At 38.5% G+C, this 21,215-nt stretch overlaps 1 protein-coding gene across 2 annotated transcripts in view; it reads right to left on the reverse strand.

Annotated features, from left to right (window-relative positions):
• INTS7 (integrator complex subunit 7) overlaps positions 1–21,215 on the reverse strand; it is an 80,270-nt gene that overhangs the window by 53,508 nt on the left and 5,547 nt on the right. Inside the window, exons 2-7 of one of the 2 annotated variants that reach the window (XM_055419040.2) lie at positions 18,569–18,698; positions 17,261–17,407; positions 13,940–14,077; positions 6,710–6,756; positions 2,293–2,426; positions 1,501–1,623 (exon numbers count right to left, since the gene is read on the reverse strand). In XM_055419040.2, coding sequence (XP_055275015.2) covers positions 1,501–1,623; positions 2,293–2,426; positions 6,710–6,756; positions 13,940–14,077; positions 17,261–17,407; positions 18,569–18,698 — 719 coding nt within the window. Of the gene's footprint in view, positions 1–1,500; positions 1,624–2,226; positions 2,427–6,709; positions 6,757–13,939; positions 14,078–17,260; positions 17,408–18,568; positions 18,699–21,215 lie in introns of both variants that reach the window. The other variant, XM_055419039.2, reaches the window with a different exon arrangement.

A 21,215-nucleotide genomic window follows, 5' to 3' on the forward strand; every position in this document is an offset into this window, starting at 1 on the left:
TTTGTTACACTGTAGCTATGATGATACAAAGAAATAAATAAAATCCATGAAAATAAAGATTGAATTTAACAATTTTCCATTTCACTTTAAGCAGCCTTTTTAAAAAAGTGGTGCATTATCAGTAACGGGTAAAAAAATAGGGTTCTAGCTTGAGAAAAATATTAAACATCAATGTAACCTAAGAAATGCTATAAAAGATGTCACATTAAAAGTCTAAAGATTGAGATCTTCTCTTGTATTTACAAAAGAAAACTTAAGACTGTCTTTTCCTCTGTGTGAAAGGAGAAATAAGCTTTACCTTTTCTCTAATAAATCATGCTGTTGCTGCTGCTAAGTCACTTCAGTCGTGTTCGACTCTGTGTGACCCCATAGACGGCAGCCCACCAGGCTCCCCCGTCCCTGGGATTCTCCAGGCAAGAACACTGGAGTGGGTTGCCATTTCCTTCTCCAACGCATGAAAGTGAAAAGTGAAAGTGAAGTCACTCAGTTGTGTCCAACTCTTAGCGACCCCATGGACTGCAGCCTACAAAGCTCCTCCGCCCATGGGATTTTCCAGGCAAGAGTATCGGAGTGGGCTGCCATTGCCTTCTCCCTAATAAATCATACCCAGCAACAAAACCATTCTCCCTAAACTGAGTAAAGGAGACAGGAATAAAATAACAACCTAACAGAGCTTCTCAATTAGCCATGGAGTTGCTATGGGACAATTGAAAAAGAAACTAAGAGATAAGTCTAATGAACTACAACAAATCTAAACATTAAAGGATATAAGCTTTCAGTAACTAGGTAATATCTTTGTATGGTGACTTATCTTAACTAGACTTATCATGGTGATCATTTGGAAATGCATAGGAAAAAACGACTGCATTGTATAACAGGAACTAACAGTGTTATAGCTCAATTATACATCAAAAGCAAGAAAACAAACAAACATACAAACTCACTCAGAAAGAGAGATGAGATCTGTGGTTACCAGGGCAGAGGATAGTTGGATGAAGGCAGTCAAAAGGCACAAACTTCCGTGTATAAGATAGGTAAGTACCAGGGCTGTGATGTACAACATGGTTAATATAATTGACACTGCTGTACGTTATATATGAAATTAGTTAAGAAAGTGAACCTAAAAAATTTTTTCTTTAATTGTGTGTCCATATGAGACAGACACAAATGGACGTCCACTAAAGTTACTGAGGTAATCACTTTCCGACGTTATAAGTTAATCGTTATGCTGCATACCTTGAACTTACACAGTGCTGCGTGTCAATTCTATTTCAATAAAATTGGGAAAAAAGTAAAGGGAAAACAATAAAGAATTTTTTAGTATTTGCTTTGCCAGTTCTAACTTCCGCCATAAATATCAACAATACTCTTATAAATTTTCCATATTCAAACACTTAAGATGACAAAAATAACATAAAAATGTAAAGTGAAACAATTTGATCTATGACAACATCATATTATTTTTCTGTATAAAATAATGATGCTTGAAGTTCTACATACCTGAATGTTTTCTTTACTCCAAGTATGTGGTGTTTTATTGGCAAGTAATTTCAGATCTTGAATAGCAAGTTTCTTTACTGCTTTCCTAGGGTCATTCTTCAAATACTGCAATAAAAGCTGAATCTATAAAGGAAATAAGTCACTCTATCAGTGACACCATCACTGAAATTATCATTAGGGATGCACTGTAGTTTCGTGAAACTTTCAGATTTGAGATAGGGCTCATTTCAAATTACAGTCCTGTCATTTATTCACTATGCACCCATGTTTGGGTCTTTCTCCTCTTGTATAAAAATACACCTTCACTTAACTTGCAAAGTTCTAGCACAAGACCTGCCCTTAAACACTCAACTCTTCCTTTTTCCACCCACCAACTCCATGCTCTGCCATGTCCTCTCACCTCCATCTCATTTAATTTTTATAAGACTCCCAAGAATCAGCACTGAGAATACAACTCAAATCATCCTCCCCACCACACCAACTCCATGCTCTGCTCTGTACCCTCACCGCCACCTCTTTTTTCACAAGACTCTCAAGAACCAATACTGTGAATACAAAGAGGGAAAAGAACAAGCAAAAGGAAATTAAACTTTCTGTGATCTTTATCAGAGAAAGGGATCTCAATACTATCAAAACTTATGGGTTACTTACTTATTTTTTAGCATATTAATACTTAAAAGTCAAGTTTACTGAAGAAAAACGAAGTTTAAAGAAAATTGAAATCACCTGCTTAGGCGTATCAACCAAAGACGAAGCTGCAAGCAGAGTGAAAGTGTGCAAAGAGACAATCACCATTTTGGTGGAAGGGTAGGCGCTGACCAGCTGCTGCAGGAGCTGCCGCGCGCTGGACGCCAAGATGGCGTCATGGTGCATGTGCTGCAGGATGGGGATCAACTTCAGCTTCAAGTCCACTGGCGTGGCTAGACCTAGACACAGAAAGAACACTTGGAGATTTCTGACCGTCACCCTGGATAATACCTCACATTCAAAAGGTCTGACTCCATTAGCAAAATGACTATTTAAAAGCAAACAGCACACTCAATGGTTAGTCGCTCAGTCATGTCTGATTCTTTGCGATCCCAAGGACTGTAGCCCACCAGACTCCTCTGTCTATAGGATTTCTCCCGGCAAGAATACTGGAGTGGGTTGCCATTCCCTTTTTCAGGGGATCTTCCTGACCCAGGGATCGAACCCACTGGAGTGGGCCCGCCAGTATTGCCATGCCCTCTGCCAGGGGATCTTCCCAACCTAGGGACTGAACTCAGGTCTCCTGCACTGCAGGCAGATTCTCTACTGCCTGAGCCACCAGGGAAGCCCACCTCTATTCCTACCCTGTGCTTTTCTCCCTTTCTCTCTGTACTCCTGAGAGTGAAAGTGAAAGTAGCTCAGTGGTGTCCCAACTCTTTGCAACTCCATGGACTATCCAGTCGGTGGAATTCTCCAGGCCAGAATACTGGAGTGGGTAGCCTTTCCCTTCTCCAGGGGATCTTCCCAACCCAGAGATCCAACCCAGGTCTCTGACATTGCTGTCAGATTCTTTACCAGCTGAGCTATAAGGGAAGCCCAAGAATATGGAGTCGGTAGCCAATCCCTTCTCCAGGGGATCTTCCTGACCCAGGAATTGAACCAGGGTCTCCTGCATTGTAGGCGGATTATTTACCAACTAAGCTATCGGGGAAGTCCTATACCTCCTAATTCCTGTTTATATACTTTAATTTTGTGCAGATAAAACTAAAGGAACAAAAACACATTGCAGGTGAATTCTTTACCACCTGAGCCACCAGGAAGCCCAAATAGTACACTAGTATTATGTTTAAATTTATATTATGTTTATATATATTATGCTTATGTAATACTATATTAGAGGTTATCAAGTTCAATGGTTTTCTCCAAAAGTATTTATCTTAATTTGGGGGTGATCATACAGGCTGATAGTAGAAAATATCCTTAAAAGGCACAGTAGAAAGCAGTCATATTTGCTGCCTCTTTCTTCCCACAGCATACCAAAACATACACATATCCATGAACATACATACACGTGCATATATATAAACTCAATGGTGATAACCTGTTATATTTATAATTTTAATTATTTCCTTCAACACTAAGTCAAGATCAGGATGTGAACAGACTATGTATGGAGCAGTTGCAAAGTTCTCTGAACTTTGTGTAGCACTGCCTTTCTTTATAGCATCCACAGCTAGAATTTCATTGAGGACTGATTCCAAAGCATCTTTTCTTGTCAACACTGGAGCTATATAAACAGAAAGTCTTTGCTTCTACAGCATGGCTTAACAGTGAGAGTAAACAAAAAACTGTCAATCATAATGTCCTACCTATATGCTAAAAGCTAATTTATCTCTGCTGATGAGTGCTTTTTGCCACAGTGAATAACTGTTAGTGTGAATACATGACATCATTTCAACATCCAACAGGTGGCTTACATCAACTGACTCCCTTCCTGTTTGGCCGCTCTTCTAATTTAGCCAATAGCAGAGCACCCCCAGGAGATGGGAGAGAGAAGAATGAGGTCAGAGTATTTACTCCTTGGTCTTCCCTGTGCAGGGTCAGATCAGGCCTGTGTTACGACTGTTTTGATGCTTAAGCTACTGAAAGGATTTGCAAGACCATTCTATCTTTGAACTCTTTCTCAGTGGCTTTTGCTTCTTCACTCTTCCTGGATTTTGTCCCTCCTCTGGCTGTCCTTTCTCAATCTCTTTGTATTCTCCTCTTTTATCCACACTTTAATTTCTGGTCTTCCTTGGGGTTGCTAATAAACTATCTTCTTCTCCTACGTACTTTCCCCGAGTGAGCGGATATAATCCCATGGCTTCTGCAATCAGCTATTTGCTTTTAAAAACTGACTTCCCCCATCATTCCTACGCCCTGAATTTCAGATGCATATGTCCCATTACCTTCTGGTCATCACCAATGGGATATCTCAGAAGTACTTTATGCTTAACAGGGCCCAAAGAGAACTTCTGATCTTTACTATGAAACTGCCCGTGCAAAACTTTCCCCATTTCAAGATATGACAACTCCATCATCACAGCTCCTCAGACCCTGGAGTCTTTCCCGATTCTCTTATTTCTCTCACATTCACATCCAAATCTATTAACAAATCTTGTTGGTTTCCATCTTCAAAATAGAAACCAAATCTGACAGTCTTTCCACCTTCACTGCTGTCACACTGGTTCATTTCTACCACTATGTCCTGACCGGATCATTGCAAAGTTTCCTAAGAATTGTCTTACTTAAGAGCTTCCCCACGGCAGACTCCTGTCTCATATCCTTTCCTTCTCCTCAGGAAGCCTATTCTCAGTCCAGCAGTCAGAGGATTCTTTGTGTTTACAGACACCTTTACTGAAGGTTTTGTTCTTGTTTAGTTGCTAAGTCATGTTTAGGGAGACTCAAAATTTTACTTCACAGAAACACAAGCAGCTTAAAATGTAAGGATATTTATTCCTCAAACTCACCTGCCACTTCTGTATGTTGGGCTCCAATCTTCCTCTACCTTGCCACCATTTCTGGGCTGTGCTTAGTTGCTCAGTCGTGTCTAACTCTTTGCGACCTCATGGACTTTAGTCCACCATGCTCCTCTGTCCAAGGAGATTCTCCAGGCAAGAATACTGGAGTGGGCCCTCCACTACTGCCATGCCCTCTGCCAAGGGATCTTCCCAACCTAGGGAATGAACCCAGGTCTCCCACCCTGCAGGTGGATTCTCCACCAGCTGAGCCACCAGGGAAGCCCACCCCCATTCCTACCCCACTGTTTTTCTCCCGTTCTCTCTGTACCTCCTAATTCCTGCTTATTTACTTTAATTTTGTATAGATAAAACTAAAGGAACAAAAATGAATCTTAAATATACACGTTAATGGATTTCTACACATGCTTGTATCTATATTCATATATACACACTACTCAAATTATACAGAATCCTCCAGCATCCTAGGAGGCTTACCTGTATAGCTTTCATCAACTCCCTTGCTATCTACCCTGTCTGTGTGGAGAGCCCCAGCAGATGGGAAGTTCAGGTCAGGTCAGCGTATTTATTCCTTGGTTCCTCTACAGGGTCACACTAAGTCGCATCACCCTGAAGGTCGGTATTCCAGTGGCCATCTGGATGTGACTCCAGGTTCTGATAAGCACTCCTCCCCTGCACCTCAGATGCTGCAGGACAACATTGTCCCCTCTAGTTCACTCTGCCCACACCTTTGTAAATGGCTCCTTCACTAAACCCTACTTGAATTACTGCAGTTCAAGTGTGACATGTTTCCTGCTGAGATGCTGTCTGATACAGCAGGTGTTCAGCAACAACCTGCTCAATGAATGAGTGACGCTGCTTCTAATGAGAGCTTTCTGCAGGGCAGCCTTTTTCTGGGGGTAGCGGGGAAAGACAAAGGAATAAAGGGAAAGCAGACAAAGCTTAATCACTGTACTTGGTCTTCAACTGAGTGATCTTACTATGGCTCCATCTCCTTTTCCATAAAAGAAGTAAGAGTACTACCTATTCAAGTCTGCCAAACTATACAATACAAAGACATGCCATTTAGAAAAATACAAAGGAAGTCGTGTTCTCTAGAGGTGTGCAATGCTGTAACCCCAGAGCTTTCTTTTATGACTATTCTGAGAGTAAATGGGGTAATACATGGGAAGCACAGTATGGAAGATGAGATTAGAATAAGGCTTTGTAGGCTACAGTAAGCAATCTGGATTTGGGTTTAGCTGCAATTGGAAGATACTGGAGGCATATTAGTGAAGAGAGTCCCTGAGTTTTCCCCCAGGTCAGAATGTTTTCCCCCTAAAAATATGCATTTCTCACTCAAGTATCACTTGATCAGAAGTCTTCCTTGATCAACAGATATAAAACAGAGACATCTCTCCTTCCAGCCTGCCATCAACTCTAAGGACTATCCTTCTTACCTCACCTTTTTCCGCAGCGCCTGCTATGTCATAAATTTACTCTTCTACTGCTACCACTTCTTCCACCACTAGAATGCAGGTCACACCAGGGCAAGGACTCTGTTTTGTGTAGTACTGCATCCTAAGCTCCTAGAATAGTTCTGGCATTTAGAAGACACTTAATAAACATTATTTGGATGAATAAATGAATGAGTAGTGACTAGTAAGTACTTAATGAATGTTAGCAGCTGTTATTAGTGAGAATACCATTAAGTCACTTCGGAACACGAAATGAAGAATACATACCTTGAATCATTTCACTGATTTTGTTACAGATTCCTACAGCAAAATCCCTTTGGAAAGAGAAAACAGTATACTCTTTAAAACCAAAAAAATTAAATCTGCTTCAGTTTTCTAAGGACTTACACAGAACACAGTAAGCACAGGAGAAATGCAATATTCCACATCATAACTAATATTCCTAAGGTCAGGCACTAGGGATGGGGAAAGAAATGCAACCAAAACCAAAACTCCACAAAGCAAGTGGGCTTATGCCAACACTGTTCCCACGTGATCTTCAAGGAAAGATGTGCTGATTTATGAGTACTGTTGCAATTTCATTACTGAATGACATCGTCTGAAATACTCAAGGTCACTATCTCAGTCTACAGTGCTTTCGGACACACTTTTAAGAAAAGCTCTTAACACACAGCTAATCATTTATATAAACAATAAAATATACACTAAATATTCTGAATTTTAGAAAAACAGAGTATGAAGTAGTAGAAACATGGGTAGAGCCCAATTATTTAAAAGTGGCCATTTTAAAATTAAAGACCTAAATGTAAGACCAGATACCATAAAACTCCTAGAGGAAAATAGGCAGAATTCTCTTTGACATAAATTGCAGTAATATCTTTTTGGAGCTGTCTGCCAGCAAGATGGAAGTAAAACAAAAATAAACAATGAGACCTAATTAAACATAAAAGCTTTTGCACAGCAGAGGAGACCATAAGCAAAACACAAAGACAACCTACAGAACGGGAGAAAGTACTCACAAACGATGCAATAGACAACAGATAAACCTTCAAAATACAGTAGCAGCTCATATAGCTCAATATCGAAAACAAAAAAACTCAGTCAAAAAAAAAATGGGCAGAACGTCCAAATAGACATTTCGCCAAAGAAGAAAGACGACATACAGATGGCCAAAAGACACATGAAAAGATGCCCCTCACCACTAATTATTAGAAGTGCAAAGCAAAACTATAATACAATGAGGTATCACCCCACACCAGTCAGAACGGCCATTTATCAAAAAGTCTACAAATAATAAATGCTGGAGAGGGTGTGGAGGAAAGGGAACCCACCTACGAGGTTAGTGGGAAGGTAAATTGGTGTAGCTTCTCTGGAAACCAGTATGGAGGTTCCCTAAAAAACTAAAACCAGAGCTACCACATGATCCTGCAATCCCACCACTGGGCATACACTCGGAGAAAAACATAACTTGAATAGATACATGCACCTCAGTGTTGACTGCAGCACTATTTACAACAGCCAAGACATGGCAGTAACCTAAATGTCCATCAACAGATAAATGGATGAAGAGGACGTGGTGTATATATATACACAATGGAACGTAACTCAGTCACAAAAAGAAGAAATAATGCCATTTGCAGCAACATGGACGAACCCAGAGATTATCATACCCAATGAAATAAGCCAGATGAAGAAAGACAAATATCTTGTGATATCACTTATACGTGGAATCAAAAAAAAATGATAGAAATGAACTTATTTACAAAACAGAGATAGACCCACAGATATAGAAAACAGATTTGTAGTCACTAAGGGGAAAGGGGGAGGAGGGATAAATTAGAAGTTAGGGATTAACATAAACACACCACTAAATATAAACTAGACAACCGATAGGACCTACTGTATAGCACAGGGAACTATATTCAATATTTTATAATAACCTATATGGGAAAAGAATATAAAAAAGATATATATATATATATGTATAATTGAATACTCTGCTGTATACCTAAAAATAACGTTGTTAATCAAGTATACTTCAATTAAATAAATAAACAAAAAAATTTTTAAGTAGCCATTTTCAAAATATTGTGTATCTGAAAAGTATTTTCTAAGGTGTTGCTTTTGAGTCTGTTGCAACTGAAATAACACTGAATGTTGCAAAAGTTATCAGTAACACGAATGTTTGGGATAAAACATTATATAATATGTAAGGAAAAATGATACAGATAATATGATCAAACTTGGTTCTTTCAGTCATGATTCATGACACATAAGGCATGAAATATTTTCGCTCTGCAGTTCAGTGGATGTCTATATAAAATATTTTCTGCCATTAAGATATTATTTTAACATTCTCTGACAAAATGAAGAGCACACGTAAATTACAGGGTGGCTGTCTGCAGGGTAAGCACCATGCAATCCTTACAGTTATGAGATGAATTAGCCATTTTTTCAAGAAACTCCGTAACTATTCAGAAATGGCTATTTGCAGGTATCTTCTAAAAAGATATAAAGTAGGCATGTAACTTTAAGAAAAATAACTGGGTAAATTTTTTTGCCAATCCTAGCTTCTAAACAAAAACTAGCACTTCAGAAAACTTGTATCTGTCACCATGAGCTTGATAGCTTGCTAATACTTAAAGCTACGATCCTTTGATATTTTACAATGGAAAGGGCCAACATTTGGTAGACCTGCATTAACAGAGTAAACCAATAGTTCCCAAAAGACCAATGTCTAAGTTATAAAACCATACATAGGTAAGGGATGCCAATGGATTTCAATGTAATAGTACATGTTCACTGATACGGCTTTAGAGTTCACATTGCAATTAACTTTTATGAACCAACAATTTTCTAGTTCTGTTAGAGATCAAGGAAAAATACCCTTAATTACCTACAAAACCTTTAAAAATACTCCTCTCTTTTTCAACTATGTATCTGTGTGAGGCTGGCATTTTTTCATATACTTTAACCAAAACAACACATTGCAAAAGAAATGGTCAATGCAGAACTAGATGTGACAATCCAGCCCGACATTAAAGAGATTTGTCAAAATGTAAAAAACAACGTCCCTCTTCCCACAAGATTGATTTTTGTTTTGGAAAAATACTTTCATAAAGATATTTTTGTGTCAACATATTAGGAATTTGTTATTCTTTAAATGAATTAATAATATATTTTAAGTTTAGGCATTTTCATCTCTAATACAGTAAATACCAATCGATGTAATCTATAGAAACAAAAAAAGCTCTTTGAGGACTTCAATAATGCCAAAGAAGGTAAAGAGATTCTGATACCAAATAGTTTGAAAATTACTGCTCTGATATCAGCCTTATATTCAATAAGAAAAAGAAAGCTGTAAATGTCTTTTGGGTACAAGGCAAGAGGTGTATTAGGTATCTAGAGATGACCTGTTCACATTTCAGAGCGCTCTTATATTTGTTATTGCTTCTGCTTGGAATGTCCTTCCTCCAGATGGCTGCCTCTTCTTCAGGACTGTTTCAGCTCAAATGCCACCTCTTCAGGGAGGCTATCCCCCATCACTCGACCTAAGGAGCTTACTTGGGTCATCATCATAATGATAAAACTACTTTATTTTTCTGTAACATTAATGAGCAGCTGAAACTATTGTGGGTTTACATAGCAACAAAGCATTCATCTTTTCCACTCCTGTATTCCTGGTGCTTGGAATAGAGTCTGGACACGATGGATATTCACTAAGTATTTCTTAACTAACTAAATAATAACTTTTTTAACAAATGCAAAGTTTAAAAATCTGTTACGGGCCTCTAGGGCCAATAAACTGCAAGCCTGAAGCCTGGAGCTCTCTTTTTTTTTGGTCTAATAATATTTTTAAAAACTCTCAATGTCAGCATTAAAAATACGTTAAGAAGACAGAGTCTCACTCGCTGAGACTACAGAATAATCTGATTCTCCAGCTTCTTCCCACCCCAAATTCAGATCTGACAACACTGGTCATTCGTTCCTGCACCATCACTGTCAGCTGGTACCCAGGAGCAGTTACCCTTTCAGATGGTGTGCACATTCCAGTTCACCAGTCACCGCTAGAGGTCACCACTCTGCTTGACAATGCCTCCTAGGTTCCTGAAGTCATTTGGGTTTGCAATTCCTCCTCTGGGACTAGCTCCTAACAATTAAAACTGTTTTGGTGGCACAGTGGTCAAGAATCTGCCTGCCAATGCAGGAGATTCAAAAGAAACAGGTTCAATTCCTGGGTCAGGAAAATCCCCTGGAGAAGGAATTGGCAACCCGCTCCAGTATTCTTGCCTGGAAAATTTCATGGACAGAGGAGCCTGGCGGGCTATAGTCCATAGGGTCACAAAGAGCCAGACACAACTGAGCACATACCCCCTCAGAACAAGTTACATGTGGTTATGGAAGCAGACAGGTATAAATAGGATTAAATCAATTTTTAAAGCCTTTTTTTGGCCAACTAATTTATTTAAGATCCAAAACTGATAAAGATACTAAGATAAAAATCCATCTGTACTGGTTGAGATATCTGATCTCCAACAGGTCATCACTTCTGAGGGAAGTGCATGCATGTGTGTGCGTGTGTGTGCTGTTGCTCAGTCGTGTCTGACTGTGACCCCATGGACTGCAGCCCACCAGGTTCCTCTGTCCATGGAACTTCCCATGGCAAATGGTAATCTGGAAAAGGTGTATTTTCTTGATTTCCACATTCTAATATATTCTGCTAAGTATAACTATGCACTAATTTGATATGTTTAAACATCACAAATCACAAGTATACCATATTTAAGCCTGGTATGTTAAAAACTGCTTCTACATAAACTGTTTAATGTTCACTGGTCATCAATTCTATAAATGAAGAATCATGTTGTTCCTATGTTCAGTTCAGTTCAGTTCAGTTCAGTCACCCAGTCATGTCCGACTCTTTGCAACCCCATGAATCACAGCACGCCAGGCCTCCCTGTCCATCACCAACTCCCGGAGTTCACTCAAACTCATGTCCATCGAGTCAGTGATGCCATCCAGCCATCTCATTCTCTGTCGTCCCTGTCTCCTCCCATCCCCAATCCCTCCCAGCATCAGACTCTTTTCCAGTGAGTCAACTCGTCGCATGAGGTGGCCAAAGTACTGCAGTTTCAGCTTTAGCATCAGTCCTTCCAATGAACACCCAGGATTGATCTTCTTTAGAATGGACTGGTTGGATCTCCTTGCGGTACAAGGGACTCTCAAGAGTCTTCTCCAGCACCACAGTTCAAAAGCATCAATTCTTCGGCGATCGGCTTTCTTCACAGTCCAACTCTCACATCCATACATGACCACGGGAAAAACCATAGCCTTGACTAGACGGACCTTGGTTGGCAAAGTAATGTCTCTGCTTTTTAATATGCTATCTACGTTGGTCATAACTTTCCTTCCAAGGAGCAAGCGTCTTTTAATTTCCTGGCTGCAATCAGCATCTGCAGTGATTTTGGAGCCCAAAAAAATAAAGTCTGACACTGTTTCCACTGTTTCCCCATCTATTTCCCTTGAAGTGATGGGACCAGATGCCATGATCTTCATTTTCTGAATGTTGAGTTTCAAACCAAACTTTTCACTCTCCTCTTTCACTTTCATCAAGAGGCTTTTTAGTTCCTCTTCATTTTCTGCCATAAGGGTATTGTCATCTGCATATCTGAGGTTATTGGTATTTCTCCCGGCAATCTTGATTCCAGCTTGTGCTTCTTCCAGCCCAGCATTCCTCATGATGTACTCTGCATATAAGTTAAATAAGCAGGGTGACAATATACAACCTTGACGTACTCCTTTTCCTATTTGGAACCAGTCTGTTGTTCCATGTCCAGTTCTAACTGTTGCTTCCTGACCTGCATACAGGTTTCTCTATGTTACTTAGCCTTAATCTTTTCCAAGATAGATCAGAAATTCCACAGCTGATAAAATTAGCTTCTGATAATAACACATGAGAAAAACTGAGCCAAAAATGATTTTCATAAGCAAATTCTAATACTAAATCACAAATTTATCATCTACATTTAAAAAACTATTTTTAGAGCTACTCCAAGTACACACTTAAGTGGGCAGATTTAAAGTACTCACACCTTGACAGTGGTGATCAGATGATAAATATTCACCAGATATAACTCTTAACCAATAAAAGTTAATTTTCAAAAAGTTCTTGCAATACTCATGAATGACTCTCAGTAAGAAAAAAATGCCAATTTTCAAAAGCAAAATAGGGATCGTCTTTACTTAGATATTTCTCTTCCTCAATTACTGTCACACCTACTACTTTCAATAAGTAAATAAAGACTACACAGTTTATGCTGTCTAATCTCCTTTTCCAATGAATAATCCTAGAATTCTGAAGGTTTGATTAGAGCAGCTGAAGAGATGAATAAGCATATAATTAAATTATAAAGAAATATTATTGGTGATTAACTATTTCAAGTCTTATCCAAATTTAGCAGAGGCTCTTAATATAAATGCTATTTTTACATGAGAAAATTCGTTAGTCACCTGATTTTAAAACCAAAACTTGCTCCTAGCAGGATATACAGAAGTTTGTAAAAAAGAAAATAAAAATAAGATAATATCTTCACTCAAAGACAATATTTCAATACATATCCTTGTCTCTTTTCTATTCCATAAATACTTGCTTTTCAAATAAATCTGTAATATCACATAATCTATTATGTAACCTGTTTTCAAATATATTTCTAAAATACATTAGTTATAAAAGCTGATATAGTATTTCATTGTATGATTCTATTTATCTTATTGGCACACTGGTTGGAATTCGTTACTAATTTTTTTTGTTATTATAACCCTATAACTAGCATCCTTGCAAGTATCAGTACACACTGCTGATTCCTTAGGATAAATTCTTATAAGTGGATTTTCTAGGTCCAAGGGATGTACAAAATACATATTACTAAAATGCACTAAAGAAAGCAGTGTTACTTTCACATCATCAGTCAGTAAAAGAAATAGTATTATTTTTTAGAGAGGATAATCCAGTAAGTCAAACACATTAATAAAACTATGGCCAATATTTCATCAAAAAATAATATATATGAGGAGAGAGAAATACCCAAAGAAGTTAAAATTGGTTTTAACTGCAGTTATTATCTCTGTCAAACTGTCCAAACTTGAGAAGATAGTAAGAAAAGAATAATTTACTATTAGGACAGTATAGGTTTGGGGAAGACACCTCAATGGACAAAGTTTCTTCTTCCCAGTGAAGCCTTCCCCAACTATTCTAATCCCAGGCTGATCCTGTCCTTCTGGGAACTTTAATTTCATTTACAGTTAATGCCAACATCTGTACTTAACTCTTCTGTTTTATGGATTTAAGTTCTGTTTTCCCAACATGATAGAAACACCCTTGGAAAATACATCTTGCCGTTTACATTTTTCTACATCCCTTAGTGTTCAAATATATAAATGAGCTATTCTTTCAAAACCTCTTCTTCGGGAGCCAAACTATAAAAGGCCTAGGCTTACTTCGACTGTGCAGAGAAGTTAGCAGCAGCAAAAACAGCAGCTTCAACTTCTACATTATCATGTGAATCCAGACTCTGACGAATACTATGATGAGCATTCTTCCTCTCAGGAATTATTGATGCCAGACTTCCCAACATCCTACACAAACAGAGAAACCCAAACAGAATGGAAATACAATAAGTTTAAGGTCAGAAAAGGAAGAAACAGGCAAAGCTTACCAAAACTAAAGTTTGTAGGTTAGTCCATAAATCTCAGGTTAATGATGTATCAATTTTAGAAATCAGTAACTCAAATTCTGTAAACATTTTTCCATACTTCAACATGTAAGAAAAATTAACATGGTTAATTTAACACAAGCAAAAATTTTTTAAAAAATCACCTTGAAGTACATGCCAAGTACCAAAGAGAGACCAGGAAAAGAAACTTTTGAACTACTAAAGCATCAAAATGCTAATTTTCCAATGTTGTATAAAGAAGTCCATTTTAGCAAAGCATTAAGAGTCCAATATTTTTGCTATTAAGCAGACCCACAAAGTAAAAAAGTAAGATTTCCCAGTCTTTTTTCCATATCAGTAATTACTTGTATCATGATTTTCAAATCTCTCAACATCAAGAGAAGTAGAAGATGTGCCCTGGAGCTCATATCAGAATAGAGGAAAGTATAGTTTCAGTTCAGTTCAGTCGCTCAGTCGTGTCCGACTCTCCACGACCCCATTAATCACAGCACGCCAGGCCTCCCTGTCCATCACCAACTCCCGGAGTTCACTCAAACCCATTTCCACAGAGTCGGTGATGCCATCCAGCCATCTCATTCTCTGTCGTCCCCTTCTCCTCCCGCCCCCAACCTTTCCCAGCATCAGAGTCTTTTCCAGTGAGTCAACTCGTCGCATGAGGTGGCCAAAGTACTGCAGTTTCAGCTTTAGCATCAGTCCTTCCAATGAACACCCAGGATCGATCTCCCTTAGAATGGACTGGTTGGATCTCCTTGCGGTACAAGGGACTCTCAAGAGTCTTCTCCAACACCACAGTTCAAAAGCATCAATTCTTCGGCGATCAGCTTTCTTCACAGTCCAACTCTCACATCCATACATGACCACGGGAAAAACCATAGCCTTGACCAGACGGACCTTTGTTGGCAAAGTAATGTCTCTACTTTTTAATATATTATCAAGATTGGTCATAACTTTCCTTCCAAGGAGTAAGCATCTTTTAATTTCATGGCTGCAATCAGCATCTGCAGTGATTTTGGAGCCCAAAAAAATAAAGTCTGACACTGTTTCCACTGTTTTTCCATCTATTTCCCATGAAGTGATGGGACCAGATGCCATGATCTTAGTTTTCTGAATGTTGAGCTTTAAGCCAATCTTTTCACTCTCCTCTTTCACTTTCATCAAGAGGCTTTTGAGTTCCTCTTCACTTTCTGGCATTAGGGTAGTGTCATCAGCATATCTGAGATTATTGATATTTCTCCCAGCAATCTTGATTCCAGCTTGTGATTCTTCCAGCCCAGCGTTCCTCATGATGTACTCTGCATATAAGTTAAATAAGCAAGGTGACAATATACAGCCTTGACGCACTCCTTTTCCTATTTGGAACCAGTCTGTTGTTCCATGTCCAGTTCTGACTGTTGCTTCCTGACCTGCATACAGGTTTCTCAAGAGGCAGGTCAGGTGGTCTGGGATTCCCATCTCTTTCAGAATTTTCCACAGTTTATTGTGATCCACACAGTCAAAGGCTTTGGCATAGTCAATGAAGCAGAAATAGATGCTCTTCTGGAACTCTCTTGCTTTCTCCATGATTCAGCGGATGTTGGCAATTTGATCTCTGGTGCCTCTGCCTTTTCTAAAACCTGCTTGAACATCTGGGAGTTCACGGTTCACATATTGCTGAAGCCTGGCTTGGAAAATTTTGAGCATCACTTTACTAGCGTGTGAGATAAGTGCAATTGTGCGGTAGTTTGAGCATTCTTTGGCATTGCCTTTCTTTGGGACTGGAACGAAGACTGACCTTTTCCAGTCCTGTGGCCACTGCTGAGTTTTCCAAATTTGCTGGCATATTGAGTGCAGCACTTTCACAGCATCATCTTTCAAGATTTGAAATAGCTCAACTGGAATTCCATCACCTCCACTAGCTTTGTTCGTAGTGATGCTTTCTAAGGCCCACTTGACTTCACATTCCAAGATAACTGGCTCTAGGTCAGTGATCACGTTATCGTGATTATCTTGGTCGTGAAGATCTTTTTTGTACAGTTCTTCTGTGTATTCTTGCCACCTCTTCTTACTATCTTTTGCTTCTGTTAGGTCCATACCATTTCTGTCCTTTATCGAGCCCATCTTTGCACAAAATGTTCCCTTGGAATCTCTAATTTTCTTGAAAAGATCTCTTGTTTTTCCTATTCTGTTGTTTTCCTCTATTTCTTTGCACTGATCACTGAGGAAGGCTTTCTTACTCCTTGCTATTCTTTGGAACTCTGCATTCAGATGCTTATATCTTTCCTTTTCTCCTTTGCTTTTCGCTTCTCTTCTTTTCACAGCTATTTGTAAGGCTAGGAAAGTGAATTTCAAAAATCCAAAGTTTACACATACTAATTGCTTAGATGACAGACCTAAAAAGAGGATATGGTTCAAGCTGGTTTTAAGGCTTACAAAATGAAATTCTACCAAAAGTTTTTTAATGCCAAGAAAGAAAAGGAAATGCTGAAGAAACGAAGGTGGTTCTCCAAGCAGTCGAGATATAAATTATCATATATAAAAATGAGCACATAACCAAGGATGAATATAGAAAACAGACATGAAACAGGAAAAACACGTTCAGAAAGGTAAAAGTTCGAACTAAGCATGAGGCTTCCATGGCGGCTCAGAGGTTAAAGCATCTGCCTGCAATGCAGGAGACCCAGGTTCGATTCCTGGGTCAGGAAGATTCCCTGGAGAAGGAAATGGCAACCCACCACAGTATTCTTGCCTGGGAAATCCCATGGATGGAGGAGCTTGGTAGGCTACAGTCCACGGGATCACAAAGAGTTGGACATGACTGAGCAACTTCACTTTCTTTCAAATCATACTTACATTTGAGTTAATAGATCAGAACATTTACCCACAAAAGGAGTGTCTCATTAAGTTACCAAAACAGTATCATAGACAGTTAGCTCTAAAGCATTTATAGATTGGGATGGTTACCATATTTTCTCATTGACTCTTACTAGGAAAAACAAAAATGAATTCTTAAAATTCAGAATAACAGAAGTAAATGTACGGCCTTTTGGGGGTACAGAAATACAACTCAAACAATCCTGTGGTGACTCAGCGGCGTAACAGAACATACCGGAGTGTGATGGCTCTTGCAACAGGGTCATTACTATGAATCACAGAGAAAATTCTCTTCACAAACTCATCCACATTTAGGATCTTCTCCAAATGCTTCTCACTTTGTTGGGTAACTTTAAGAACACACAGCCTCAGGAAATTGTTTCTAGGAAGAACCACAGATAAAATGAATTAGACCACTTTAGGAAAGTAATATTTAATTAGGAATCAAAGCAACACAAATGATACTAATAAATTTTAGCAACAGGCCGATGCTGTTCAATCTTAACATTCTGTTTTACCACAGAAACAGTCAAAAGTCTGTACAATCATCCTGTGATATCCGCAGTGTGGAGGGGAACTGATTCCAGGACTAGTCCCCCACCAAACCCAAATCCTTGGAGACTGAAATGCCTTCTGTAAAATGGCACAGTGCCTGCACATCCTCTCACATAGTTTAAATCATCTCTAGATTATTTATAATATCTAATACAATGTAAATGCTATGCAAACAAGTATAAGTACAATGTAACTAGTGGCCAGTGGGTAACAAGTTCAAGTTTTGCTTTTTGGAACTTTCTGGAATTATTTTCCCAAATATTTTTGACCCGTGGTTGGTGGAACCCATGGATGCAGAACCCTGAGATGAGTACTAAGCATAAGCAGTTAGCAGAGTCTGCAGTACTGCAGGAAGGCACCCAAACAGCTGTAATGTAGAGAAGCCCAGGAGCCAAACTCAATCTCCTCAATCTGACTAGAACCAAGAAGATGGTCTTCCTCCTCTCAAGCTAATTCTACAGCTTCTTTTCTGCAAGTCTGATTAGGTGTGTATGTAAGCACACGAGTATATGGAGAATGGTGGAAAGAAGTGGGAGAGGGAATGGCGTAGAGAAAGAACAGGTATATATTCAAGGCTTGCTTACATGTTTCAGGCACTTCACAGTGGCCCATAATCTCATGTAACATGTAATCTCATGTCATAAAAACAGTTAAATCAGAAACTTCTCAAAATGAACTGCACAAAGCCACAGATATTTCCAAAGTACACAATTATATATCAAGGTTGTCTTTAATTTTGAATTATCCTGTCCCCCAAAGAAATAAGTACTCTCTGCCTTATACCCTTTACTTTGGCTCCAAATGCCATTAAATTTCACACCAAAATTTGTTGTGAATTTCCAAGTGCGTCCACTAAAACGGTAAAAAAGACAAAAACAAAAAACCATCATGTGGAAGTCCTAAAAGGCAAAAAGAATACAGACTAAAATATAAAACAAAGAAATATGAACAAAGCGCTTTAGGACACCAAGGGCTTAAAAAGACTTACCCAACTCTGAAAACATCAGCTAACTTTAGGAATGCAGAATTGATGAGAATGGGGAATGGATACTTCTGAAAGAGCCTGGGAAAGCGGACAACTGCTTCACACTGTTCACCAAGCTTGCCAGATCTTAGACCTATGGAAACCATTAAAAGGGAAGAACAGATTAGAAATTTTTGACTATAGTAAGGCAAAAACAGCAAATATCAACACAGTATTACAGACTAAAATTATTTACACAGTAAAATTACAATCATTCTTAAAAATTAGATAAAGTACAACAGTAACTCGTTATGTTTTCAAAAATAAAAATGATACATGAAATAGTAATTTTGGAAAGTGCCACTTTAAGATATAATGAAAGAGAAACTTTTTTTTTTTAAAGGTTGAATTGATAGAATATTTAACTCTGGGAGTTGGTGATGGACAGGGAGGCCTGGCGTGCTGTGATTCATGGGGTCACAAAGAGTCGGACACGACTGAGCGACTGAACTGAACTGAACTGAACTTGGGGCCACAAGTAAATCTCAACAAATATGAAAGGACTGAAATCATATTATGTATGTTCTCCACTACAACATAATGGAATTAAATGAAAAATCAGTAAGAGAAAAATATTTAAAAATTTTCAAATATACTGGAAATTAAGCAACACAGTTATTTAAAGAACCCAATAAGATGAATCATTGAAAGAATTAAAAGTGTAAAAGAAGAAATCAGAAGAGAAATTTAAAAGAAGAAAAAAAGAAACTCAATCTTTAATTTGCACCATATACAAAAATTAATTCAAAATGAACCACAGACCTAAGAGTAAGAGCTAAAATTATGAAGCATATAGAGAAAAGGAAGAAATCTTTGTATGCTTGTATTATGCAAATAATTCTTAGATAAAACCCAAAAAGTGGGCTTTTTAGACTAAAAGATTAAAAAATGATAAGTTAAAACTTCATAAAATTTAAAACTTAGTCTTCAAAATATACTGTCCTGAGAATAAAAAAACAAGCCACATACTGGAAGAGATATTTATAGAACATGTATCTGATAAAGGATTTCATCCATAGTTCTTATATCTCTAGAAAACTCAGTCTTTTAAATGGACAAGATGTGAAGAGAAATTTCACTAAAAAGGAAATATGGATGGCAACTATAAGCACATGAACAGATGCTCATCATTATTAGTCACCCAGGAACTATAAATTTAAAACAACAGTAAGATACCACTACACATCCACTAGAATGGCAAAAAAGTCCCAGTCCATCAAATGGTGAATGAATAAACAAACTGTGGTATCTCCATACGATAGTCTCCTACTCAGCATTCAAGAAACTAAGATCATGGCATCCAGTCCCATCACTTCATGGCAAATAGATGGGGAAAAAAATGGAAATAGTAGTGGACTTCGTTTTCTTGGGCTCCAAAATCTCTGTGGACAGTGACTGCAGCCATGAAATTAAGATGTCTGTTCCTTGGAAGAAAAGCTATGACAAACCTAAACAGCATATTAAAAAGCAGAGACACCACTTTGCCAACAAAGGTCCATCTAGTTAAAGCTATGGTTTTTCTAGCAGTCGTGTACAGATGTGAGAGTTGGACCATAAAGAAGGCTGAATACCGAAGAATTGAAGATTTTTAATTGTGGTGCTGGAGAGGACTCTTGAGAGTTCCTTGGACAGCAAGATCAAACCAGTCAATCCTAAAGGAAATCAACCCTGAATATTCATTGAAAGGACTGATGCTGAAGCCGAAGCTATAATACTTTGGTCACCTGATGCAAAGAGCCAACTCACTGGAAAAGACCCTGATTCTGGGAAAGATTGAGGGCAGGAGGAGAAGGGGACGACAGAGAATGAGAAGGTTGGATGGCATCGCTGACTCAACGGACATGAGTTTGAGCAAGCTCCGGGAGATAGTGAAGTTCAGGGAAGCCTGGGGTGTTACAGTCCATGGGGTCAGGAAGAGTCAGACACAACTTAGTGACCGAACAAAAACAGCAGCAAAAACAGGGGAACCCATTACCGATGCGACAACATGGGTGGATCTCAAAATCATCATGCTAAATGAAAGAAGTCAGACCCAAAAGACTACTGTATGACTATATATTACATGACATTCTGGAAAAGGCAAAACTATGAAGACAGAAAGTAGAAAGTGGTTGCCAAAAGCTAAAGAAAGACTGACCACAAAGGGGCACAAGGAAGTTCTGGGGGTGAAACAGTCCAGGTAGTGGTTTCATGACTATATGCATTTGGTGAACTTTATTACACACGAACTATGCCTCAGTGAATGATTCCTTTTTGGGCTGCGCTGCTTATGGGATCTTAATTCCCAGATCAGAGATTGAACCCAGGCCCTCAACAGTGAAACCATGGAGCCCTAAATGCTGGACCACCAGGGAATTCCCTCAATGAATTTGATGTTTCAAAAATCCAACAAACAGTTAATGTTCAGTCCTTAAAAAAATTCATTAAGAATGAATATCCTGATAGGAAATTAACAGTATCACCTTCAAACAATTCTTTTATTATTTTGCCACTTATAAAATGCTGATTATATCTGCACAAGAATACGTGCCCAAGAATACCTCTGTTCAGTAAAGTCTGTTCATTGTTTAAAAATGACAAAGGAAATATCTGGGGTTAAAACAAGGAATGC

Source organism: Moschus berezovskii, chromosome 17 (assembly GCF_049115385.1).
Source record: "Moschus berezovskii isolate FMDL1 chromosome 17, NW_MosBer_1.0, whole genome shotgun sequence".
NCBI classification, from domain to species: Eukaryota; Metazoa; Chordata; class Mammalia; order Artiodactyla; family Moschidae; genus Moschus; species Moschus berezovskii.